At 41.8% G+C, this 26,614-nt stretch overlaps 1 protein-coding gene across 2 annotated transcripts in view; it reads left to right on the top strand.

Annotated features, from left to right (window-relative positions):
- Window positions 1-26,614, top strand: part of smg1 (SMG1 nonsense mediated mRNA decay associated PI3K related kinase) — a 134,809-nt gene that overhangs the window by 40,586 nt on the left and 67,609 nt on the right. For both annotated transcript variants that reach the window (XM_037091662.1, XM_037091661.1), the window contains exons 15-31: window positions 401-562; window positions 1,789-1,907; window positions 2,032-2,119; window positions 2,294-2,395; window positions 2,659-2,799; window positions 3,796-4,022; window positions 4,499-4,698; window positions 4,907-5,068; window positions 9,528-9,682; window positions 9,796-9,929; window positions 15,408-15,716; window positions 16,083-16,224; window positions 16,936-17,086; window positions 17,292-17,412; window positions 22,639-22,884; window positions 23,264-23,415; window positions 23,718-23,853. In XM_037091662.1, coding sequence (XP_036947557.1) covers window positions 401-562; window positions 1,789-1,907; window positions 2,032-2,119; window positions 2,294-2,395; window positions 2,659-2,799; window positions 3,796-4,022; window positions 4,499-4,698; window positions 4,907-5,068; window positions 9,528-9,682; window positions 9,796-9,929; window positions 15,408-15,716; window positions 16,083-16,224; window positions 16,936-17,086; window positions 17,292-17,412; window positions 22,639-22,884; window positions 23,264-23,415; window positions 23,718-23,853 — 2,747 coding nt within the window. The remainder of the gene's footprint in view (window positions 1-400; window positions 563-1,788; window positions 1,908-2,031; window positions 2,120-2,293; window positions 2,396-2,658; window positions 2,800-3,795; window positions 4,023-4,498; window positions 4,699-4,906; window positions 5,069-9,527; window positions 9,683-9,795; window positions 9,930-15,407; window positions 15,717-16,082; window positions 16,225-16,935; window positions 17,087-17,291; window positions 17,413-22,638; window positions 22,885-23,263; window positions 23,416-23,717; window positions 23,854-26,614) is intronic.

Genomic DNA, 26,614 nt, shown 5'->3' with positions numbered 1-26,614 from the left:
AGTTGAATTTGACCAGACACCATCCACGTGGTTCCAAAAGCTTCCAACACAGGTGAACACACCGGACAGATTTGTTCCCAAACTCATCCGAGTCTCCCCAAATGTTTCAGATGTCCGTTTGGGCCAGTGTGTTTGTGCCTTTAGACGCGAGATAGATGTGAAATTGCGATTTGATTATAGTACAAGTAGAAAAAAATCTATTAATATGTATACATACAAGTTCATAGAAAGCAGACATTTTATCCTGTATAACATGTAAGATTATATTAAAGTTATAATGGGTCATATTTAAAGTCAAGATTTTAATGGAATGCACTAAATAACATCGATGAAGCTGTTCTTGTTGCTCTGTGGTTACTCGTCTTAATTGGCCTTGTGTCTTTTCTGTTTCTTTATCCAGACATGATCATTTCATCTCATCCAGCCTGTCATCATCTTCTCCCTCCTTGTTCGATGGTGCTGTCATCAGCACCGTGACCACAGCGACAAAGAAACATTACAACACACTGCTAAGCCTTCTGGGAGGTCTGCTAGTGAAGGAGCACCTCTACCCTGAGACCAGGTCCTTTTCTAGCTCTCTTTTCTCATTTAATCATTTTTGTTTTTTTTATTAGTTACTTACAAAAACAGGCAGCACAAAATGCACTCATTACATTTAATGTCTAACAAGGTTAGATCCTCTGTTTGCTTGTATTTTAGTTTTTAAGTACAGAAAGACATTTAATCTTTTAAAAACATTGTGCCAGGGGAGTTTGGCCCAAGATCTTGGCAAGAGAAAGTTTGACCAGTTGGTTGAGTGGAAAACATATGCTCTTTGCAATATTCACTTTGTAACCTAACAATACTCTGAAAGCCTTAACAGATTCATAACTCCATAAACACAATCTACTAGGTCTTGGATGCATACGAACAGATCATTAGCATACATTTATACACTTGGCTGGTTTTCCATGACATCTGCCAGCTTTAGCTCTGCTTTAATAGGGTGTGGCTTTGCGTCTCATCACAACCAGGCTACCTGCTTGAAGGTGTCTCTTAAACCACTGCTGTGCATGTGGCAGTCCGCTGCAGTACTAATGAAGTATCACCGCTCAGCAAAGGGGCTCGGCTAATTCAGTTACAAACATGATTAATTTATAATAATCTTCTTCAGAACAAAAGTGTCCCATTACTCTTTCATTTAAAAGCTTTTATTATGACGCAGCATTACAGGAAACCAGCAGTAACGACACATTACTCTCAGAACATCTGATAGCAAACACGATGACATTGTAAAACAAAGCAGAGGGTTAACCCTAACCCTTGAAAGTGGAATCAGGAGGACATAAGCTAATTGATTAAGTAAGAGGCTAGAAAACTAATGAGAGCTTTTTTCTCTCAGGTTTCCTGCACAGACAGGAGTTGAGTTCCAATTTTAGGGGGAGACGGCTAGCTGCAGTAGCGAAGTCACCATAGCCCACTTGGAGTTTGGGTGGCTCGGCTAAACTCAGTGCAGTATAACTGTCAATGGAAAAACAAATCAGTGCGGCTCGGTTTGACTTTTGAAAAAACAGCATTTGTTCAACATCCTCTGTGTATGCCTGAGAACAGTATGGAAAGTTTTAGAGCAATAGCCAGAGACTCTTTACCTAATGTAAAGAGTAGAGGTAAACTGGGGAGCTCCTGGCACATGCTGTGAGTGAAATGAAAAGGGGGTGTGATTTGAGACAGTTTTATCATTAGAGAAGAATAAAATGTCCATATTAGTGGAAAACAGCTGTTGTGATACTTTTTTTGTTGGTGATTCAGGAGGCTCCTGCTAACCTGGGCTCAAGAAATATCTGTACTGATGAAGAAGTCAGACACATATAGTCCTCTCTTCTCCCTGCCTTCCTTCAACAAGTTCTGCAGGGGCCTGCTTGCTAATGGTGAGCTCAAAATGTCAAGTATTTCTAACAATGTTTTTATCCCCCTGTGTTCTCCACTTGCTTTTCTGATACGGGCTGTGTAATTGTCATTTTCAGATTTATTAATTTATATCCTTTTGTATAGGTCTAAATGAAGATCAGAGTATCTGCCTTCAGACCTGCCACAGCTTACAGGTCCTCTCTTCCTCTCTCTCCACTGAGCTACTACAGAGGTGAACACAATACTTAGAGCTTAAACTGCTTTCAGATAGTAATCAAAGTATTTGATCTGTCCAATAGTCTTGTGTTCTTGCTGTTTTTGTAAGTTGCTAAGATTTGGGAAAAAATAGGAAGGCAGCTGCCTGTCCTGTTAATTTTAAGCCTCACATTTGTGTGTGTCTATATAGGTGTGTAGATGTGTGCAGAGTCCAATTAGTCCACTCAGCAGTGAGGGTGAGGCAGGCCTATGGCAAGCTACTCAGGACAATCCCCCTTGATGTGACTTTGAGGTGAGACCTAGTGCACCACTTGGCAGCATCTAGTTAAATGGACCCATTCTCCTTCTACCAAAGCTGTTGGACAGCTTGTACATATTGTATTCACAGTTAATTTTGTATTCATAAATGTATTAATTTGCTCATTTATAATCTAATCTCTCATAAAGTAAATCTTATAATGCATGGTCAACACAAGGTGGATATTCAGAAATTCTTGCATACAATCGCATATGTGTCTTCTTGGGTAATGATGCATATGATTTGTTTTCTCAAAGTAACCACAGCCACCCGGAGATGAGGGAGATCTCACTGGCCATCCGCCACCACATGAGCCGAGCACCAAGCAGCACTTTCCACCCCCAGGACTTCAGCGACCTCATCAGCTTCATCTTATATGGAGTCCTACATCGTGGAGGGTACATTTCGTGATCAAATGTCTATAATTTTCTACAATGTGAGCTGAATATTCAGTTGTAAGTTAAGGCCACATCTGAGATGTCACAAGCCCTTTTATTAAAGCAGACTGCGATCACAATAAAATGCAAAGAGAAGATATCCTTCCATAGTTGTAAAAAATACATTTACATGAAACTTTCCATGTAATACTTTTATATAATAAATAGCAGGGCTAATACTTTAATGTTTTTTTGCACAAAGAACTGGAGCTAGAGTGTTGAAGAAGTGTTAGAATATGAAAGTATCAAGTAAGGCTGTTGTAGTTTGAGATGACTATAATACTGTGTTGGAGTACTCATGTTCTGTGACCTTTCAAATGATTATAGCATTGAAAAAATGCAGACATTGTTTTCATTGTCTTTGATTATTATTATTATTATTATTATCATCATCATCATCATCATCATCATCATCATCATCATCATCAACAAGATACACAGTACAACTACAAAGTAGAATGGCAATAATAGCTCAACTTGACAACTAGACTATATCGATAGGAATGTTATTTCAAGCAATGCTCATGTCTCTTACAAAATCCAAGACCAAGTTTAGACAATAGGCTAAATTAACATAACAAGCCAGCAAGTCCAACAAGCAAGTTACCGATACATTTTCACAAGCCTAGAGCACCCTCTTGCGGCTGTAGACGGTTATGTTTACTCCTTGGTTCATTGCAGTCAGTATGAATTAACATTTAAAAGTGTTAAATTATATATATTTTGATATATAAGTCGCACCTGACTATAAGTCGCAGGACCAGCCAAACTATGAAAAAAAGTGCGACATATAGTCCAGAAAATATGGTAACTGGCATGTCTTTTCACGTTGGGAGGAATCTGTGCTACCCGGATGAAACCACCAATTTGCACCACCATATGTGTACCATGATGACTGTGTGCAAGGCATGACTGCAATAGTGAGACTTTCCAAGTTACTCTGTTGTATCTCCACAGCAAGGATCCATGGCTAGAGCGTCTGTACTACAGCTGCCAGCGACTGGAGAAACGTGATGGCAGAGGAGGCACAGATTGCTTCAGGCCAGGTGTAGTGCCACGGGCACTGTTGAAAACAGAGGCAGTTCTATGGCAGTGGGCAGTGTGGGAGGCTGCACAGTTTACCGTACTGTCCAAACTCCGTACACCGCTGGGCCGAGCTCAGGATACCTTCCAGACCATTGAAGGTTAATAGTCCTGATCCATTACTGTGTTCACACCGACTGATCCTTTATTTGGTTTTCAAGCCATTTTTATAACTTGAGCTGTTTTGGCAAAGTAAATAATGGATGTGTGGCATAATATCTGCGTAGTACATTTAGTTTTGTACGGTTGCACCTCAGAATGCATTTGTTGTGGTCAATGTGCAATTTACTTTCTAAGATTAAAGATAATCTGAAAGAAAATGAAAATTTCTAACTTAAAAGATATTCTATTCTATATTCTATATATTGCATTTGAAATACACTTTAATAGATGTTAGAAAGTGACAGAAAACAAATTGTATGAGTGTACTAGACTAAATCACTTGCAGAGGCTTTAAGTAAGACACAAACAAGGGACATTGCAGTTCATAGTCATCAGTTTCACATCTAGACCACCAGTGGACCAGTGTCTGGTTTGTGTCATTGTTGTGGCTAATGGCCCATTTGCTGACTTTCAGGTATAATCCGCAGCCTGGCTGCCCACAGCGTGAACCCAGAGCAGGATGTTGGAGCTTGGGTTGGTGCTGGAAGTGATGGGGATGGTCACCACTCCAATCAGCTCCGCCTAGCTCTGTTGCTTCAATACCTTGAGAACCTTGAGAAGCTCATGTACAATGCCTATGAAGGCTGTGCCAATGCTCTTACTGCCCCCCCAAAGGTGTGTAAAGAAAAGCTCCTGATTCCATTGTTGACTGAAGAATTAAGCGTTTAACTTTATGGTACTCCAGAATTAGTGCTGAGACCAGAAACATAAGTTGAATAGTCATTAAAAATGGGTTATGAATGGCAACCACATACATTTAGTGCAGTAGTCCTTACCCTTTGAATAAATAATATGGTGTTACCCCTCTGTCTCTGTGTCTCAGGGCATCCGGACATTCTTCTACACTAACCGTCAAACCTGCCAAGACTGGCTGACGAGGATACGCCTTGCACTGATGAGGGTCGGTCTTCTCTCTGGCCAACCTGCTGTAACTATTCGCCACGGCTTTGACCTTCTTACAGAGATTAAGAACAGTAGCACCCAGGTCAGTGCAAATGTACTATAATGCCCCTTTCACACTTGTCAAAAAACTCACTGTACACATTTACATTGCACACAAAGGCTAACTCATGATTTACGCTTAGGGAACTGGACCCTGCTGTAGTTATGGCATTATGAGCCGAACAGCTTTGATGTAAACACAAGAAGATAACGCCATTGGCCTGTTAATATCTTTCCATTTGTCTCTCTAACGAGCAGCCTATACAATGTTACTGCACTGCCAGACTTTCAAAAATCTATTTTCACTACAAGCAAAAGTTCCAGACCTCTCTTGAGCCATCACTTCTGACAACTAGCCAAACTCTCTATCGACACAAGTATAAACTCGGGTCAGCAGGTTTTTTGTCTAGGTAGACTCTGGTTTATCAGGACCTAATGCTCATAGCACGAGCATGAGGACCTTTGGAGCTGGGACAGCAACGTTGCCTAGCTTGGGGGATCAACATGAACCCTTTTGACGTGCTGCCCCCCGTGACTTGGGCTTAGCAGGATGTGTGCAAACCTGCCATGCCTAACCTCCAAATCCAATGGCTGCAGATTCAGACTGAATCTACGAGGTCACATTATAATGGGGGGAAAGGGCTGCCTAAAGTCAAGAGGATGGGCAAACAACTTACCAAAATTGCACGAGGAACTTGCAAATTTAAAATTCCTGTGTCCAGCAGCTCCATGTTTGACTGCAAGGATATGGAGAAACATTCCTCCGGAGGAGGAAATGACTGCTTCACCTAACCCGGCGTGTTGGTCTGACTCATCTGATAACTGCACAGGTCCCTCACTCAAATAAATACAGAGAAGTGTCCCACAAAGCAAGTGATCAAACAAAACTAATGTAGTAACTGTAACTATCGTTGGCAACTTATTTGAGGAAAAAAATACCACAGATACACGAGGAGAAGCGTCCATCCTCCTGTCTGTCCTGCTGTCTGTCCTCCTGCCTGTCCTACCGACTCTTCGTTACATTTCTGCCCGAAATATAGTGTCTGTCACCGGCAAAAAACTCTAACTCACCAGCCATGAAAATAAATTACTGCCACCATCAGTCCTCCTGACCGAGACTTGAGGGAACTTTCCCCCAGAAAACGGCCTCCATCCCCGCGAGTGAGGGAGTCAGACAGCATCCTGTTTACTGATGTCAATTATGTAATTTAGCACGAAAAACATAACTTTGTCACTTTCCAGGATGCTTGGTGGATCAAGATCTCAATCACAACACATTATAACAGCATGCAATATAATTTGTAAACTCGCTGCAGGTTTAGATTGACAGGGGGGACACCAGGAATCCCCGACGTCAACAACATGACGCGACCGTCACTCCTCTTTAGGATCCACGGCGCCAGCTTTCTGTGTGAATTACACAGCTGTATGGCGGAGATGCTTCGCTCCGTGTGAATCACAATCTGCAGAGAATTGGCGAACCACCACTGTGAGACAATGCGGAGACGCTGTGTAAAAAGGGCTACTGTGGCACACAGACTGATAGTCTGAAGTGGCAAACAATTTCTGTCCCTGAAGGCCACATGTTTGCTGGGGATTCAGAACTGCGGAGTGGATACTCTGTTCAGAGAAAACCCCATTTAGCAGAATAGAGACTTCATCCAAGTCTGGTTTGGGAATGGCACGGGCAGCTGCTGAAGACCACTTTTCAATGAGTAACAACACGCCCCTCTCTCTTTCTCTCTTTATAACCAGAGCTCCTCCTCACCGTAAATATTTTATTTCAACCTGCTGGACAATTTCCTCCCACTCCCTCTTCTTACCTGTGCAAAAGTGCTGGCTGTAACTGTGCTGAGATAACGCGCTTGTCTGCTAATGGGAAAAGTCACTGCCTATGCATCTTGTCTCTAAGACTAGTATCTTGAAAACCACAAAGGTATTATTGCAACTGTCCCTTTGCAGTTTACCATGTGCACCCAGGAAAACGGTAACATCACCAGCTCCTATCTGAAAAGCTGAGATTGTAAGCTCAAATCACTGGAACTACCTAAACAAAAACAGGCCTAGCACTCTGGAAAAAGATGTTGTGGCTTTTCTTTGAGGGGCTGCCTGCTGTTGCAGATGCTCAGTCCTCATTGAGAGCAACTGAAAAATGCTATGTGGACACAGACCCCTATGTTTTATGTATAAAATCACATTAACTTCTGTTTTACAGATGACTGTAACTAACGTGAGAATGAATTATCACTCAGATATAAATGAAAACATGAAAAGCAATGTGTACATAATTTAGCTTCATTTGGAACAGTTAAGATAGGCACCATCAAAGTCCAGCGTCATGTTGAGAGGCAGGTATTTATCAGTCAGTGGTGATCTGTAATGTGGCTTGTTGAAGTTCAATCAAGTCTCCATCCAGACAAATGTTAATGTAACTTGTATAATAATAACCTCCATTCACACTGGTGTTTGGATGCAGCTTTAGTATGCCAATTCCCCACCTCCGTCTCAGTGTGAATCTCTGAGGTGGCGAGGGGTGAAATTTCGCTCCGGTGCTGATCTGCCTCTGGAGGCAGTATCAGGGCCGTATTATTGGTGAACCAAACCAGTGTGAATGGATAAGCCAGCTTCGCGTACCAAGGGTGTGTTGAGTAGATGGTCAGTTAACTACACAGGCACATCACTCAACTTAATACAGAGAAATGTCCCACAAAGCAGCATTACATGATCAAACAAAAATAAGGTAGTAACTGTCTTTGGCAATTTATTTGAGGAATAATATACCACAGATATGTGGGGGACACCAGGAAAACACCTTGAAAACACACCGAAGTCATCATCATGATGTGCACTGTCACGCCTCTTTAGGAGCCACAGCGCCAGCTTTCTGTGTGAATTCACAGCGGTTCGTCTTTAAGGCAGAGATGCTTCGCTCTGTCTGAATCACCACAGGTGGAGAATTGGTGAACTTCCGTTCCGGAGTTGATGCGTCTTCTCCTGTGTGAATGGGTCTACAGACAGCACCCTCTGTTGGAATCAACACCCTTTCTCTCTGTGACGCTAATCCATACTTTTATCAGATCTAGACTTCCTCTAAAGGCTTGCTCTGGACATAGCCCTCTGTCACACACAGTCTTAGGAGCAGATCACACCAGCACTGGCTCCCAGTTCAGTTTCACATCACGTTTAAACTTCTCCTACATGTGCACAAGTCCCTTAATGGTTTGACAGCTTCCTAACTGTCTAGGTCGTTCAAATACTTATTCCGCTACTCCAGTGCCTATATAAACTCACTTCCTCCCTTCTGACTCTGCACCATGGGTGACAGAGCCTTCACTGTGTGCTCTCCCTCAGGGATTGTGCCAGTGTCCCTTTGTTGCTTCCTTTAGGTGCAAATGAAACCTCATTAAAGGGATAGTTCAGGTTTTTTGAAGTGGGGTCATATAAAGTACATAACTATAGTAGGTCTGTTCCCTACCGTAATTACCGATCAGCGCAGCCTCAGAACCTCTGTATCCCTACGCATTTGCACAACTGGGCAACAGCTGATCTGGGAGCGGCAAAATGCAGTGCCAGGCCCAGCTGCAGGACAAGAGGTTTTCTTTCGATAAAAACGAAACTTAACTCACCCTATCCCTCCACATTAGCACAACTGTGTAGGGATATGGAGGTTCTACGGTTGAGAAAATGTAGTGCCAAAAGAAAGGCCGGTCTGACGGCGATGTAAAGCGGTGTGAATTTTCTCCTTTACAACGTACACTTGAACTGCTATAGATTTTTTCAAGGTGAGCCTTGTTTTAGGTGGTTTATTTCTCTTTTTCTCTGGACCCCGTTCACTGCGGTACAAAGCTGAGCGTCTGGGCTGGAGCGACTCTCTACTTCTCCAAACTGAGGTTGCGCTGATCGGTGATTATGGTGGGAAACAGATGAACTATAGATATGTACTTTATATGACCCCACTTCAAAAAACCTGAACTATATCTTTTAAGACTAGCATTCTGGGGTGCTGTTTAGCCCGGGTGGTAGGTCGGGCGTCCCATGTATAGAGGCTTTGTCCTCGCTGCAGCGGCCCTGGGCTCGAGTCCCAGCCTGGGGCCCTTTGCTGCATGTCATTCCCCCTCTCTCTCATTTTGTTCCCTATCAATGAAGCCAAAGAAAGGTGAAAAAAAAAAACGTAATACTTTAAAAAAAAAAAAAAAAAAGAAAGACCAGTGTTCTCTGATGCTCCCCAATGTGCATTCTATGAAAATGATGTGTCTTCATTTATTATATCATGTATTATGTGCTTTGTAAAGTGGGTTAGGGTGACTTGAAAAGGGCTTGTTAATAAATTAAATGTGGTGAGTCGCATACTGTCCAAGTTCAAGTGACAAATGCTTGGGCCTCTGTAGCTTCTATGTGTCTCATCTTTGTTTTGTAACTTCAGGTGGTGTGTAAAGGTAGCATTCCTAATTACTTAAAGTATTACCTGGTTAGATGAATCGCATGTTTGGTGTGCTTGTCAGGGTCCAGAGCTAGAAGTTCCACTTACATTGCTGGTGGAAGCTCTGTGTGAACTACGTTGTCCTGAGGCCATCCAGGGACTGGCAGCTTGGAGCCTCCTGACCACTGGGAGGAGTCTGGGCTGGCTGTCGTCAGTCGCCCTTCAGGCGGAGGGACGGTAAGCAATGCTGCTCTAACCAGACATTCTCACATCAGCAAAATACTCAAATTATCTACCTCCAGGTCCATTTATTTGGTGTCCCCCACTAAATTGTGTGCATGTCTGTGTAGGTTTGAAAAGGCAGCTCTGGAGTATCAAGATCAGCTGTCTGCTGTCACAGGGATGGACTGCAGCATCAAAAGCGCTGACTGTTGTCTTCTCAAATTCTCCAGCAACACAGGCAGCCCCAAACACACCAGCAACGGTAAACAGCCCACATCCATATTTAATGTAGTCTGCACCAATTGAGTGAGGTTAAATTCACACAAGACAAAATAATTAGGGCCCGAGCAGGGAACCTGCAAGGACCCTATTGTTTTTGAAGCGATTCTTTATTTTTTTATTTATTTATTTATTTATTTATTTATTTATTTATTTATTTATTTATTCGGACGAAATGATTGCATTTTTCACTACCTGATACCCGAAAACTCACCAAACTTGGAATATAAGTCCCACTGGGCGAAAAATGTTATAATCTATTGTCGTCCTGAATTTTCACCACTAGGTGGCGCTGTTATTAAGCACAGCGCGTTTTGGCTAATAACTCCCATATACTTTGTCACACATTCAAAAACCTTATATCCACGCGTTCACTGAATTGGGCTGTGTCTCGTGGTATAGGCCACGCCCATTTCCGCCTACCGTTTTTTTTTTTTGCTACGTTGCAAAATGTCGAAAACCTACTTTTTCGAACTCCTCCCAGGCGATTTTACCGATTTGCACGAAACTTGGCACACAGTATCTGTGGACGTTCCTGACAAAAAGTTATTAAAAGAATTTTGATAGGCCAAACAATACTCAAGTTATTAAATAACAACTTCCTGCAGATTTCCTGCCAAACAGGAAGTGTTGGATATCTCCACAACGGTGTGTCCAAATGACATGAAACTTAAGATTATACTTTGACATGAGTTCCTGAGGATGTGTCCAAAATTTCAGGCGATGACCACAAGGTGGCGCTCTTTAAATTCAAATAGTTGATATCTCCACATCGGTTGGGCGGATTGACACCAAACTTGATATAATCATTGCCACTGCCCTCTTGAGGATATCAGACAAAGGACTTATCGATCGGCCACTAGGTGGCGCTGTGGTGCCAGTTTAATTTTATATTCGGCCCTGTGCCCACACCATAACACTTATTGAAATGAAATTCATAGGGGTGATATAGACTAGCCCCTGCAACTTACATACCAAAAATGACCAGCAGGTGGCGCTATTTTCCATGTGAAAGAGTTTTTGGCCCATAAGTCACACATATTGTGTCACACATTGTTAAACCTTATATCTACATGTTCCGTCAATTCAGCTGAATTATTTGGTGTAGGCCACGCCCACTTTCGAGCTAAGTTTCCATTTGCAAAATTGCGACAAATGCAAAACCTACTTTTTCGAACTCCTCCTAGGCAATTTGACCAATTTGCACTAAACTTTGTGTGAAGCATCTGTGGACCCTCCTGACAAAAAGTTATCAAAAGAATTTTGATAGTCCTTAAAACGGCCGAAATTTAAAACAACAAATTCCTGCATATTGTGTTGAAAGCAGAAAATCTTGTACATCTAAACAAAATACGGTCTGATTATCACGTAAATGTTCATAATTGTGTTCCATGGACTGATGAGGCTCTGTGTAAAATTTGGTGCAAATCGGCCAATAGATTGCGATCTGGTCGCAGTCTGATTAGTTTGAATGGAAAGTAAATGGGAAAATCTTAAAATCCTCTTCAAAACTCATCGACTTTCAACCTCTTCTTGTGCTTCATGCTTTGAGCTACAGATACCATTCCACCTTTTAAAGAGTCAGAAGACCTTGAACTGTTGGGCATGTATTCAGTTTTTAAAAATCTCTTACGGTTTCCAAATCATCACAGTTTTAGTTTTAAGGATTTTTAGGCCTTCTTCTGATTTTATAATGGGTGTGTATTGCATGAGCTAGAGTGCGTGACATCATCGCCAGAGTGTAGAGCAGCTGGAAGAACTGGAGAAAAAATTCTCTTCAGCTACTGGACGATGATACTTTCAGCTTCTTCCTGAAACTATTTCATTGCATTATGCCTCGTGTGGACATTTTTGTCAGCCAGCTCCAGAAGCGGACCATCAACTCAGTCTTTGTCTGTGGAATCGTGCAGCAGTACACGCTCTTTTTTCTGTCTTCAGCGTACATTACTTAATGCCAGCGGGAGCAGGCCACCAAATTATAGAGAAACAGCTTCTTCGAGGCGTTGCGTGCGGAAGCCCTGACGGCACCATGCCCCGAGGTGCGTGGACTGCGAGGGCCCGACCAACGCTGCTCGCAGCTTTAATTATTTATTATTCTTGACCAACTGTTTTGCCCAATTTCGCCCTTTTCCCAAACTGGAAAAGTTGTGTAACTTTGCAGAGACGACCGGCCACTCCCGAAATTCGATATTTTTGGGTCGTCGCACACGGTCCACGCGAAATGGCTAAATAGCGCCCCCTACAAAGTTGAAAAATTCCCATAGGGAATGTTGATGACATTGTCGTACCTGAACAAAAATTGGTAAAGATGTTAAGCATACCCAGACGCACAAAAATTTCTCTTGCCAGGAAGCTGAAATTCCAACAGGAAGTCGGCTATTTTGAATTTCATTTTTTTTACCCAAATGAACTCATCCTAGGGATTTCGCCCAATCAACTTCAAATCTGGTACAGATCATGTCCAGACCTAGCTGATCTAAAGTTGTGCTCTGCACGTCTGTAGATCAAAGGGCGTAGCTGTTAGGGGTCGATAAATTTTGGCGAATGTTTCGGCGCTCGCCATGTAAATTCTAACGGCTCTCACGCCCACATAGTCGAACCTAGAAGTTTCAAATTTGCTAAGCATGACGGGAGCTCAGCCATGAACGTTCCGATGTATTAACGTCCCACCTTTCTCATGGCGCCCCCCGCTGGTAACAGGAAGTGACCAGTTCTCACTCTTAAATTTACTGATGCCGCATAGTTCACTCCATCAACTTCATTCCACTTCTAAAACATAAAGAACAAGTTGGTGAAGCTACATTATGAACGCTGTGAGGCTATGAGTAATGGTGTCCGCGTGGCGGCGCAGCGTTTTTTGATCATTCGCCAAGAAAATACGTTTGGCTTTTTGACGGCTTTAATAAACTCGTATCATCATGAAACTTGATACACAGGTCAAGGCTGGCGACCTCTAAAATCTGATGCGGGCGACGCCCATGGGCGGGGCCAAATGCCTCTGTAGCGCATCCCCTTACGTTTACATGTACTGATACCACATAGTTGACTCCATCAACTTCATTCCACTTCTAAAACATCCAGAACAAGTTGGTGAAGCCACATTACGAACGCCGTGAGGCTACGAGTAACGGCGTCCGTGTGGCAGCGCCACGTCTGTCGATCATTCGCCAAGAAAATATGTTTGGCTTTTTGACGGCTTTAATAAACTTGTATCATCATGAAAATTGATACACAGGTCAAGGGTGGCGACCTCTAACATCGGATGGGGCCACGCCCATGGGCGGGGCTAAATGCCTTCATGGCGCCCCCTTGAAAACTTCAAAAATGCCTCCCCATAGGGGTTTTTGTGGAGTTAGAAGATGAAAGCTGGTACACATGTGTACGTCGACCAGACGCCCAAAAAAGTCTCTGGCACCAACGGTCTACTCCGAACAGGAAGTCGGCCATTTTGTTTTGAATTCTCATTTTGCCACAGATCCTCCCTTTACGTTTACATGTACTGATACCACATGGTTGAGTCCATCAACTTCATTCCACTTCTAAAACATCCGTTACTACCCCCTGCTCGCACCACTGCCTCCATGCCCCCCCCACGGTGGCGCGGGGGGAGCGAGGGCCCGCATAACCGCTCGCGGTTTTCTAGTTAAAGTATAGAACTGCAGATGTCACATTTAAAGATTTTCATCAGCCAATAGTGGTTGTTTTACAATGAAGACAATAACTCCCATGAACCCAAGATATTTAGTCTATTGTTTTGTTTTAAATGAGAGCCCAATTGAGACAAAAATTACACACTGTGCACAAGTGACCTTTGTTCTGCTAGATATCGCTGTGTTACTCTCTGCAGATCACTTCCATGCTTTAAAGGCAGTAATCTATTTGATGCCAGTGGACCGCAACAGTGTGTTATTTATTTATTTTTTTTTATAGCTGGTGTGCCAAGAACATCTCCGCAAACTGAATACTAATGGATCAGTCAGTCAAGCTGATGAGATTCACTTAAAACAATTCTCAATCGTGCTGTCCAGCCAGGGAGTTCACAATGTAAAGATCAAAACAAAAAAAAAAATCAAGCAGGACACAATATGACAAAGTGATTGCTGTTAACGAGCTTAATGCTCTGTCAATTTTTCCTGATTAAGTTATGGTTGATGATAAGGTTATTTTTATGGAAAAACATGCAGTGACGCATACCTGTCTTATTTTTATACCTCTTGTAATTTTTTAGAAACTTAAAAACTAATTTACCAAGCTCGGTATTTGTCAGAGGGACTTTTAAGGGATAGAAATTCTTCAGAGAGTGTGATGACAAGTAGATTTAAGTTGTTAAAGTGAAGTGAGGTGGTAGTATAACTTGCCTAGTATTACCTGATTAATAAATAGGAGTCAAGAGAAGATAGACTGTAGATGGCAAACTGTGTCTCGTCATTTCAGTGTTGAAGAGGCTGCTTGCACATACAGAATGTCACTATACTAAAACTAACCATTAGTGCACCCATTTTAATTTGTTAATTCGAACACGTGTTTTAAATGAAAGCTTGTCATCCAGCTAAATTCACAGCTATCTGTAATCTGTCATAAACTCTACTTTCATACTTGTAAATGGCATACATTTGGACTTGGGTGAATACAACCATCTTAGGTTTTTCAAGGATTTCAGAACAAAGTCAAATGTATGCTGACTTGATTTGACACAGCTTGCTCCATAGATGGTGCCAAACAGTATAGATCACGCATTTCACACTTGCCAGTTCGATAGCTGTTTGCAATGTCTGCAAAGTAAATGTGGGGTTATGGTAGTACTGCGAAGTACAATACTACCAATTTAATTAAGCACATCCAGAAGCATCATGCTAAGGAGCACCTGCAGCTCAACAAAACCAAAGAAGCAGCAGGCACTACAGCACAGCAACTAACTGTGGCAGATGAACTTCAACGATGCGAAAAGTTTCTGATGGAAAGCTTGAAAGCATCTGCAATAACAAGTTTTAGAATCCATTGTTTTAGATGCTCAACCAATGTCTCTTGTTGAAGATGAGGGCTTCTGTCACCTACTGGAATACTTGGAGCCAAGATACTCTCTTCGTCATGTGTCATGCAAGTATTTTTCCGAGACCGGTATATAATTTATTATTAATTCAACAATGGAATCAGATTGATATTGGGATCAACAGAAAGCACAAAGCCCAGGCATCGGTATCGGGACTGAAAAAGTTAAATCGGTGCATCCCTTGTTCTATCTATCAGAGCTGAAATTTAGTGGATCATTCATTGCAGCAGGTCCCTCTTACAAGAGTTGATGTGAAGTTGGTCTTTCATGGGATTTTAAATGGGATTTTAAATAATGCATAATTGTAATCATTACAAGGTATAACATTTTAGCCCGTGGGATGTTCCTGATAATTAGCCTTATACAAGTGTTTCTGTCTTGCCTATGATAAATATTGATTTCCCCTTAAAGGTGACAGCAGGAAGACAGTGCTGTTAAAGTCCAATGAGTGCTCTCCTGAGGTGATCAACTTCCTGGCCAACAAAGCGTGTCAGTGTTATGTGGCACTCTGTGATTGGGCATCTGTTAAGGAGTGGCAGGCCACCGTCCATTCCCTCAAACAGAACACCAATTCAGTCAGCATCAACTTAAGGACAGATTTCAACTATATCCAGGCTCTGAGTTGCTTTGAAGATGGAGATCTGGCTGAGTGTGGGGTTCAGCTGGAGCTGCTACCCGGAGAGGACTGCAGCTCGCTCTCCAGCAGTAAGGACAAGTTGGGTAAGTGCATTATAGGACCTGCTCTGGAAATATGTTTTCCCATTGTCAAATTGGTTGTAAATTTTATTTAAATTTAGAAAACTATCACGTCACTGTGTCAAAAGGTACCAACAAGACAGAGTCGGAACTCACATAATTTAATGCAGTGTCCATCAACGCCTGCACCAACTACTCTCTACAACAGCAGCCAAAACTTGCAGGCTTAGATGGTTTGGACTATAGATTAGTTTATGTGTTACGTATGCATAATAATGTGGTACTCAATGGACGAGCCAATTAGGTTATTCTCTGAAGTTCTCTTCGGACTGTCCTATTTAGCTTTTAACAGTATTTTATGTGCGTGCATGTGTGTGTGTCTGTCGTCAGATCTTAAGCGGCTTCTGCCCTCCATGAGTCCAGATCCAACCGAGCTGCAGAGAGCCATTGAGGTGCAGCTCCTCCGGAGTGCTGTTAGTGCCATGTCAAAAACCATTCAGCAGCAGGAGCAGAGGACCACCACCAATCCAGAGTAAGTGTAACCTGATTGTGTTTTTAGGTCTTGTCAAGTTCCCTATACATCATGCCAAGGGTCAGCTTTCGGCATTGTCAGGGCAGTCAGTGAGTATCTATGGCTCAAGTAAGTGTGGTGTTTACCACACTGTTAGTACTGGACAGCATTTAGAATTATGCTGCATTTTTTTCCTTATTTTTCTCCTCCACCTGCTGTGGACTTTGCAACTTTTTATCAAATATATTCTCCATTAAGAGCAGCTATATTAGAGAAAGTAGAACACAATCAGGAACCCATTGAGGAAATTTCTTCAAATTTTTGCAGAGAAACAGAAGGGGGGATTGTGATGATATTTCATATTAGGAGCTCTTGGATGCCCACCTCAAAACTTAAGTGACTGTATAATTATTAATAATTGTATGTGAATAATTCACATTCATTAGTTGCTTCATCATGTTCTGTCAGAATCAGTCTTGTGTTAATATTCAGATAAAGATTCAAGATTGGTCTAAATTATTATTTGGTCTAAAAACTGAATTACCCACTGGTCCATTTGGTTCAAGGTGTGCTTTTAAAAAAAACATTTTTTATGAAAAAGGAGCAAATGATCAGAAGCTTTCTTAACTAAAACCAAGATACCACCATATTTATTACATTGTTGTATTTTTAGCAACTTTACATGTTAGAGATGTGCAGTCTCTTAGTAACCAATGTGATGCGACATTGCAGTACATTGGTGCGCTGCCTGAAACAAACTGGACGAATCTGCCTGGGTCCCCTTCGTCTGTCCACCTTTACGCTGGCTGATGCCCTTCCCACCCCACCCACTCTGCAGCTCCACTGCACTGCCACCCTGGAGAACACATTCACTGGACAAGAAGTATGCACATGCGCACTTTCTCTTTGACTCTATGTAATCTGAATGAAAGGCATTTTTGCTAGACATGTTTTTATGGCTTTTATAAGTGTTTGGACACCAAGAAATAAATGTAATTAAGGAAAAAGGCAAATTAAATCAGCATGCTGCTGCTCTCTACAGAGGTCAGCTAAACAGATGCAACAAAGTAAACTTGTTTTATTTTCAGGACTGTGTGATTCCTCTATCCAGTGAGGCTTTGAGCTCTTGTAAGCAACAGGATGTCCAGCCTTTCCTTCATGCCCTCAGATACACCATGTTCCAGAGACAACACCTCGAAAAAATCAAAGGTAAACTATCAATGCGTAGAATAGCTCATGGGCAGCACAGTGGCTTGCACTGTATCTTCCCAGCCAGAAGGTCCAGGGCTCATTACCTGGTGGTAATACCATGGCCTTTCCTAGAGGAGTTTGCATGTTCTCCCTGTGCTTGCATCAGGTTCTCTCAGGGTACTCCAGCTTCCTCCCATCTCTCTCTAAATTGTCCTTTGGTGTGAATGTGAGTGTGAATGGTTGTTTGTGTTTGTATGTAATTCCTGCACTGAAATGGTGACTTGTCCAAGGTGTACCTTGCCACTCGCTCAATCTCAGTCTCCCTCTGACCCTGTAAAGCATAAGCACTTGGAGAAGGCCTAGACTCACACCGGGGTATTGTGTCAATCAGTGTTCCTCATGCTGTTTTCTAATTGTCAATTTTTGGCATCATCTATACTCATTTCTACTCTTTACTACAAAGGTTGGATTAGTGCACCCTTTAAAACTTGTTTGTGGATTCCACAAAAACTGTTTGTTGCATTGCCAGGTTTTCACAATATAGTTATTATAATAATATTATAAGATAATGAGCAAGTTTTAAAGTTTTTTGTGCTAAGGTTGTTTAGATACTGATAGCAGTATCGGAAATGCTGTCAATACTGCCGAAAATGCATGTGAGTGTTTCCAATTTCAGTGTCGGCAATCTTAGAAAGCATTTGAAGACACATCAAGTAAAGGAGCCTGACAAAACTGCTCTCTTCAAATTTTATAAGACGACAAGGTGACCTCTCGTGGGCTGAAAGACATGCAGGCAATCAGATTTACTACTGACATTTGGACCTCCAATGTGTGCTCCATGTCTTTGCTGAGTCTGCACACTGGGTGGTCACCGTGTTGCTGTCAACATTTACTTTACATTAAGCTTTACAGGAATGATTTATTCCTAGATTTATTTAAGTTGCACTACTTTTTAAACTGTTCTATTTAAAAAGTGGCTGCATTTTCACAGTTTTTAAAGGAATTGTTATTAGGGCCCGAGCAGGGAACCTGCAAGGACCCTATTGTTTTTGAAAGGATTCTTTATTAGGGCCTGAGCAGGGAACCTGCCAAGACCCTATTGTTTTTGAAGTGATTCTTTATTAGGGCCCGAGCAGGGAACCTGCGAGGACCCTATTGTTTTTGAAGCGATTCTTTATTAGGGCCCGAGCAGGGAACCCCTGTGAGGACCCTATTGTATTTGAAGGGATTCTTTATTAGGGCCCGAGCAGGGAACCCCTGCGAGGACCCTATTGTATTTGAAGGGATTCTTTGTTTGTTTTTGGTTTTTTTTTCTTTTTTTTTTTCTTCGGACGAAATGATTGCATTTTTGACTACCTGAACATACCCCAAAACTCACCAAACTTGGAATATAAGTCCCACCCGGCGAAAAATTTTATAATCAATTGTCGTCCTGAATTTCCACCACTAGGTGGCGCTGTTATTAAGCACAGCGCGTTTTGGCTAATAACTCCCATATACTTTGTCGCACATTCAAAAACCTTATATCCACGCGTTCAGTGAAGTGGGCTGAGTCTCGTGGTATAGGCCTCGCCCATTTCCGCCTACCGTTTTTTTTTTCGCTACGTCGCAAAATGTCGAAAACCTTCTTTTTCGAACTCCTCCCAGGCGATTTCACCGATTTGCACGAAACTTGGCACACAGCATCTGTGGACCCTCCTGACATAAAGTTATTAAAAGAATTTTGATAGGCCAAACAATACTCACGTTATTAAATAACAACTTCCTGCAGATTTCCTGCCAAACAGGAAGTGTTGGATATCTCCACAACGGTGTGTCCAAATGACATGAAACTTAAGATTATACTTTGACATGACTTAATGAGCATGTGTCCAAAAGCCTAGGTGATGACCACAAGGTGGCTTTCTTTAAAATCATATAGTTTATATCTCCACATCGCTTGGGCGTATTGACACCAAACTTGGTATAGTCATTGCCAATGCCCCCTTGAAAATATCTGACAGAGGACTTATCAATCGGCCACTAGGTGGCGATCTGGTGCCAGTTTAATTTTAGATTTGGCCCTGTGACCACACCATAACACTTATGGGAATGAAATTCATAGAGGTGGTATAGACTGGCCCCTGCAACTTACACACCAAAAATGACCAGCAGGTGGCGCTATTTTTCACTTGAAGAGTTTTTGGCCCATAACTCACACATAATGTGTCACACATTGATAAACCTTATATCTCCATGTTCGCTGCATCCAGCTGAATTATTTGGTGTAGGCCACGCCCACTTTCGCGCTAACTTTCAGTTCGCAAAATTGCGACAAATGCAAAACCTACTTTTTCAAACTCGTCCCAGGCAATTTAACCGATTTGCACGAAACTTGGCATAGAGCATCTGTGGACCCTCCTGACAAAAAGTTATTAAAAGAATTTTGATAGGCCAAACAATACTTAAGATATTAAATAACAACTTCCTGCAGATTTCCTCCCAAACAGGAAGTGTTAAATATCTCCACAATGGTGTGTCCAAATGACATGAGACCTAAGATAATACTTTGACATGAGTTCCTGAGGATGTGTCCAAAATTTCAAGCGATGACCACAAGGTGGCGCTCTTTAAATTCAAATAGTTTATATCTCCACATCGCTTGGGCGGATTGACACCAAACTTGGTATAATTATTGCCACTGCCCTCTTGAGGATATCAGACAAAGGACTTATCAATCGGCCACTAGGTGGCGCTGTGGTGCCAGTTTAATTTTAGATTTGGCCCTGTGCCCACACCATAACACTTATGGAAATTAAATTCATAGGGGTGGTATAGACTAGCCCCTGCAACTTACATACCAAAACTGACCAGCAGATGGCGCTATTTTCCACGTGAAAGAGTTTTTGGCCCATAAGTCACACATATTGTGTCACACATTGTTAAACCTTATATCTACATGTTCCGTCAATTCAGCTGAATTATTTGGTGTAGGCCACGCCCACTTTTGAGCTAAGTTTCCATTTGCAAAATTGCGACAAATGCAAAACCTACTTTTTCGAACTCCTCCTAGGCAATTTGACCAATTTGCACTAAACTTTGTGTGAAGCATCTGGGGACCCTCCTGACAAAAAATTATCAAAAGAATTTTGATAGTACATAAAATGGCCGAACTATAAAACAACAAATTCCTGCATATTGTGTTGAACGCAGACAATCGTGTACATCTTGACAAAATACTGTCTGATTATCACGTAAATGTTCATAATTGTGTTCCATGGACTGATGAGGCTTTGTGTTAAATTTGGTGCAAATCAGCCAATAGGTGGCGATGTGGTTGCAGTCTAATTGGTTTGAATGGAAAGTAACTGGGAAAATCTTAAAATCCTCTTCAAAACTCATCGCCTTTAAACCTCTTGTTGTGCCTCATGCTTTGAGCTACAGATACCACTCCACCTTTTAAAGAGTCAGAAGACCTTGAACTGTTGGGCATGTATTCAGTTTCTAAAAATCTTTTACGGTTTCCAAATCATCACAGTTTTAGTTTTAAGGATTTTTAGGCCTTCTTCTGATTTTGTAATGGGTGTGTATTGCGTGAGCTAGAGGGCGTGACATCATCACTGGTGTGTAGAGCAGCTGGAAGAACTGGAGAAGAAATTCTCTTCAGCTACTGGACGATGATACTTTCAGCTTCTTCCTTAAACTATTTCATTGCATTATGCCTCATGTGGACATTTTCATCAGTCAGCTCCAGAAGCGGACCATCAACTCAGTCTTTGTCTGGGGAATCATGCAGCAGTACACACACTGTTTTTTTAATTCAGCGTACATTACTTAATACCAGCGGGAGCAGGCCACCAAATTATAGAGAGACAGCTTCTTCAAGGCGTTGCATGCGGAAGCCCTGACGGCAGCATGCCCCGAGGTGCGTGGACTGCGAGGGCCCGTCCAACGCATCTCGCAGCTTTAATTTATTCCTAGATTTTATTTGTTCCTCTTTTTGGTTATGACTGACTGTCAAAATAGATAATAAAAGAATGTTATATGGCAATCATTCAATCCCAGGTTTTACCTGAGCCAGGCCATACAACTGTAACAGCAATCATATCAAATCCATACAGAGTTACAAAAATAAGAATTATAAAAATAAGAAAAAGAAAATGGTATCGGGACATCTGTAGTTTGTGCACTTGGATACAGACAAGATGGTCAGTTAGTTAATTTAGTTGGTCATATTACATCATTTTGTTACTTGTCTTAGTTATTTAATGGGATTATTGTAAGAACAGATTCTGATTGTGGCATTGTTGAAATGATTAGTGCAGTCTCAGTCAACACAATATTTATGGTCATGGTCGTTGGTGATTAGTGAAATTCAAAGGCCAATGCACTCTCTCTATATTTAGAGCTGTAGAAGATGGGCCTTTCAACAGCAAATCTTTTTCTTTCAATTTTGCCTCTGTTTGTATCTGAAGCTTCACCAGCTCCAACAAAACATTCTCCAATGACTGGATTTGGGTCTCTTATGCGCTGATTCATTCTTCCGCTTCTTCTACTCTTCGTAGATTCTGCCAGTATCCTGTCATATGCCATTTAGTTGCTAACTGGAGTCCTTCCTGACTTCTCGTAGCTCTTTCAATATTAAGTCCAGGTACCATCACGGATTGGGCCCCCAGTCATCACCTGGCTGCATACTGGTCTCCATATTGCTAATGCTACTAGCTTGCAGCCGTTGAATTTCTTTTTGTCATTACTTTTATTTTATGTGTGACTTTTCTTCCCCTTTCTGATGGGTGTAGTCAGTCACCTGCTGTAACTAATCCTGCCTTGACATTTCTTTTAATAAATCCAAGTTTTATCCAATTATCTTGATTGTTGCTGCTGGGAACCTGTTCCCCTATGCTGCCATCATGTCGCCCACTAGACCGGAAGTCCAAATACTGTTTATAATATTGTTTATGTTGATGATGTTTTTGATGTGTTTTGGTTTGTGCTATTCCCCCTCGCAATATTGAAGATGGATCACCTGACCAAATAGAGCCAAATATTCATATATGTTTGCTGTGTGCCAACTGCACATTGCCTGCTGTGTGAGTTCTTCACAATAAAAGTCAGCTTGGTTCACCGATAAAGAGATGCTGCTAATAAGTTGAGGGTAAACAGTAAAATAACATATGTATCTAAAAAAGACTGACAGAGGGTTCTTGAAGAAATCTTTTGTCTTCGCGAAACTCATAAGATTTCATCATATGCATTCTTGTTCAGGTTACTCGTCTTCTGTAGACGGCCACCTAGTGGAGCTTTGTCTGACTGCTGTGAAATTTGCCCGGAAAAAAGGCAACATTGCCTTGGCATCCCGCCTGCTCAGCTTGTGCAGTGATGACACACCAGAGAAGGAGCAGCAGGATGAGATGAGCCAGGCTTTCAGGTGTCTGACCCTCGAGGGCACTCTTGGGGAGAAATGGGGACCAGAGCTACAAATAGAAAAAGCCAAAGTCCTGAGAAATGGAGGTGGGTAACAAGAGACATTCAAAAGTTGTGCAAACCTGATAATCTCCATCATATCTTGCAAGATCAGCTTTAAAATCCAGCCACAATGCTTAGAACAGTGTAATGTCTGATCATTGTGAGACATCAAATGGAAAATAAATCTGAAACTAACTCACAGAACCTGCATTCTTCAGCACTCATAGTGAATGTTATGATGCAGAACTTTGACAAAAAGCATTCCCGAGCTCTTGAACAGGCGCAGGGATCACAACATTTTTGCTGACTGATCTCAACTGAAACATCCTCAGTTTGTTAATCTATGAACTACTGTCTTTCAGCAGTGTGTTGTTGCTCAGGGCTTAGTCTTAGGTGTTCCTCTAAGCAGTGTCTCTGTCCAAAGGCCAGTCCATGACAGCCATGGAGATGCTGAGTAGGGCTGCTCTGTCCTACTGCCATGTGGGGAAGAATGAAGGGGCTGCCTGCCGCTCTCTGCTGACACTCTGCAAATGGTTCTTGGCTGACTGGAAGGACATGACACCTCAGCTTAAACAGGCATGCTGACCTATCATTACAGCTGTTCCATTTACTTTGTATTGACTTTTAATGTTTTGTAATATAAACCTGATAACATGATGTTATTGAGGTCTTTATTAGTACAATATGCTTGTCGGCACTTGTTTTTTTCGTTGGTAAAGTAAAAAATGCTTAACTGTGATTTTCTTTACACAGCTCTAAATATATTATATGAAAATTGCTTTGCGTTTTACAACATCACGCCATGTGTGCAATAAGTTGTGGAACAGTTCAGGGTGAAGAAACACAATTGTATAAGTATGGGTGATGTTTTGGTCTAGGTGATAAAGAAGTCAGGAGCAGGAAATTCATCCAATGCAATTGGCAGCATGTCACCTCTGAGCCGGAATATCTCTGCTCTGCTGGAGCTTCCCCTGGAGGAACAGAGCATTCCCCACATCATTGCTGAGACCTCAGGTAATATTAATAGCACACGCTCATCTAGTTAAACACACACATTGATGGTAAAATTTTCATAGTAAACAAAGTTTAAAGCGGGGGTCTCAAACTCGAATTGGATTGAGGGAACTGCTGGTATTATCATCATGTAGGAGGGCCACTTCATTGCTATAAGTACTACATGAAAGCACCATAGATTTATGTGTTATTAGGGCCCGAGCAGGGAACCTGCCAGGGCCCTATTGTTTTTCAAAGGATTCTTTATTAGGGCCCGAGCAGGGAACCTGCAAGGACTCTATTGTTTTTGAAAGGATTGTTGTTGTTTTTTTCCTTCGGACAAAATGATTGCATTTTTCACTGCCTGAAAATACCCCAAAACTCACCAAACTTGGAATATAAGTCACACCTGGCAAAAAATTTTATATTCTATTGTCGTCCTGAATTTCCACCACTAGGTGGCACTGTTATTAAGGAAAGTGCGTTTTGGCTAATAACTCCCATATACTTTGTTGCACATTCAAAAACCGTATATCCACGCGTTCAGTGAATTGTGCTGAGTCTTGTGGTATAGGCCACGCCCATTTCCGCCTACCTTGCAAAATATCGAAAACCTACTTTTTTGAATTCCTCCCAGGCGATTTCACCGATTTGCACGAAACTTGGCGCACAGCATCTGTGGACCCTCTTGACAAAAAGTTATCGAAAGAATTTTGATAGGCCAAACAATACTAAAGTTATTAAATAACAACTTCCTGCAGATTTCCTTCCAAACAGGAAGTGTCGCATATCTCCACAATGGTGTGTCCAAATGACATGAAACTTAAGATAATACTTTGATATGAGTTCCTGAAGATGTGTCCAGAAGTTTAGGCGATGACCACAAGTTGGCGCTCTTTAAATTGAAATAGTTTATATCTCCACATTGGTTGGGCGGATTGACACGAAACTTGGTATAATCATTGCCACTGCCCTCTTGAGGATATCTGGCAAAGGACTTATCAATCGGCCACTAGGTGGTGCTCTGGTGCCAGTTTAATTTTGTATTTGGCCCTGTGCCCACACCATAACACTTATGGAAATGAAATTCATAGGGGTGGTATAGACTAGCCCCTGCAACTTACACACCAAAAATGACCAGCAGGTGGCACTATTTTCCAGGTGAAAGCATTTTTGGCCCATAACTCACACATAATGTGTCACACATTAATTAATTAATTAATTAATTAATAATAATTTGGTGTAGGCTACGCGCACTTTCGAGCTAACTTTCCATACGCAAAATCGCGACAAATGCAAAACCTACTTTTTCGAACTCCTCCTAGGCAATTTGACCAATTGGCACTAAACTTTGCGTGAAGCATCTATGGACCCTCCTGACAAAAAGTTATCAAAAGAATTCTGATAGTCCATAAAACGCCCAAAATTTAAAACAACAAATTCCTGCATATTGTGTTGAACTTGCACATCTTAACAAAATACTGTCTGATTATCACGTAAATGTTCATAATTGTCTTCCATGGACTGATGAGGCTTTGTGTAAAATTTGGCGCAAATTGGCCAATAGGTGGCGATCTGGTCGCAGTCTAATTAGTTTGAATGGAAAGTAAATGGTAAAATCTTAAAATCCTCTTCAAAACTCATCCACTTTCAACCTCTTCTTGTGCTTCATGCTTTGAGCTACAGATACCATTCCACCTTTAAAGAGTCAGAAGACCTTGCACTGTTGGGCATGTATTCAGTTTTTAAAAATCTTTTACGCTTTTCGAATCATCACAGTTTTAGTTTTAAGGATTTTTGGTGTGACATCATCGCTTCATCGAGTGTAGAACAGCTGGACGAACTGGAGAAAAATTCACTTCAGCTTGATTTGGATCCCACATCTTTTACTTCACATAGACACTATATACATAGAAATGTAGGACATCTTGTTGGCTTTCGGCTTGCAGCTCCTATTTCAGATATAGGACTTACACTTTTGGCTGTAGAAGTCCTAGAGCCACAAGCACTCCAGCAGCTCCCCCATAAACCGTGATGTTAATTTTGAGCCTAGGTTTCTGGAGGAGAGCAGACAGTATTTGTTTTGTCTCTCGCTCTGCTGCCGTCATTTTTCACTCTCCAGAAATAAAAAATTACATCACAGATTTCCGCCTGTGACTCAATATATAAATATTTTGGTGATAACCATGACATTTTTTTCAAAACTGTTGACCTTTTAAAGCTCTTTCAGCCCTCTTACTTTTGAGCTTTCATCATGCAACACACCCCATTAGTTAATCAATTCTTCTCTGATCTGGCTGGATTCTCTGGATTTTTTTCAAGATCTCCAAAGAGAACCAGTGTGATTGATAGAGTGGTGGCACACAGACTCCCAAGAGCAAGCACAGTAAGATGGAACTTCCATCTCTGTGCTGTGAACACTGTTTGAGCACGAATGTGACATCATCCAGTGTTTTGAAACCATTAGGGGAGTTTGAGCCTGCCACTCTGCGGGAAGCTTGAGGGTTTGTGCGGCTACTGGACGATGATACTTTGAGCTTCTTCCTTAAACTATTTCATTGCATTATGCCTCATGTGGACATTTTCGTCAGCCAGCTCGAGATTTGGACCATCAATTCAGTCTTTGTCCCGGGAATCATGCAGCAGTACACACTTTTTCTGACTTCAGCATACATTACTTAATACCAGCGGGAGCAGGCCACCAAATTATAAAAGAACAGCTTCTTCATCGCAAGTCGTTGCGTGTGGAAGCCCTGACGGCAGCATGCCCCAAGGTGCATGG

The sequence above is a fragment of the Acanthopagrus latus genome, chromosome 24 (genome assembly GCF_904848185.1).
Source record: "Acanthopagrus latus isolate v.2019 chromosome 24, fAcaLat1.1, whole genome shotgun sequence".
Taxonomy (NCBI): domain Eukaryota; kingdom Metazoa; phylum Chordata; class Actinopteri; order Spariformes; family Sparidae; genus Acanthopagrus; species Acanthopagrus latus.
The sequence above is the reverse complement of the archived record's forward strand: the minus strand, read 5'-3'. Positions and strand labels throughout refer to the sequence as shown.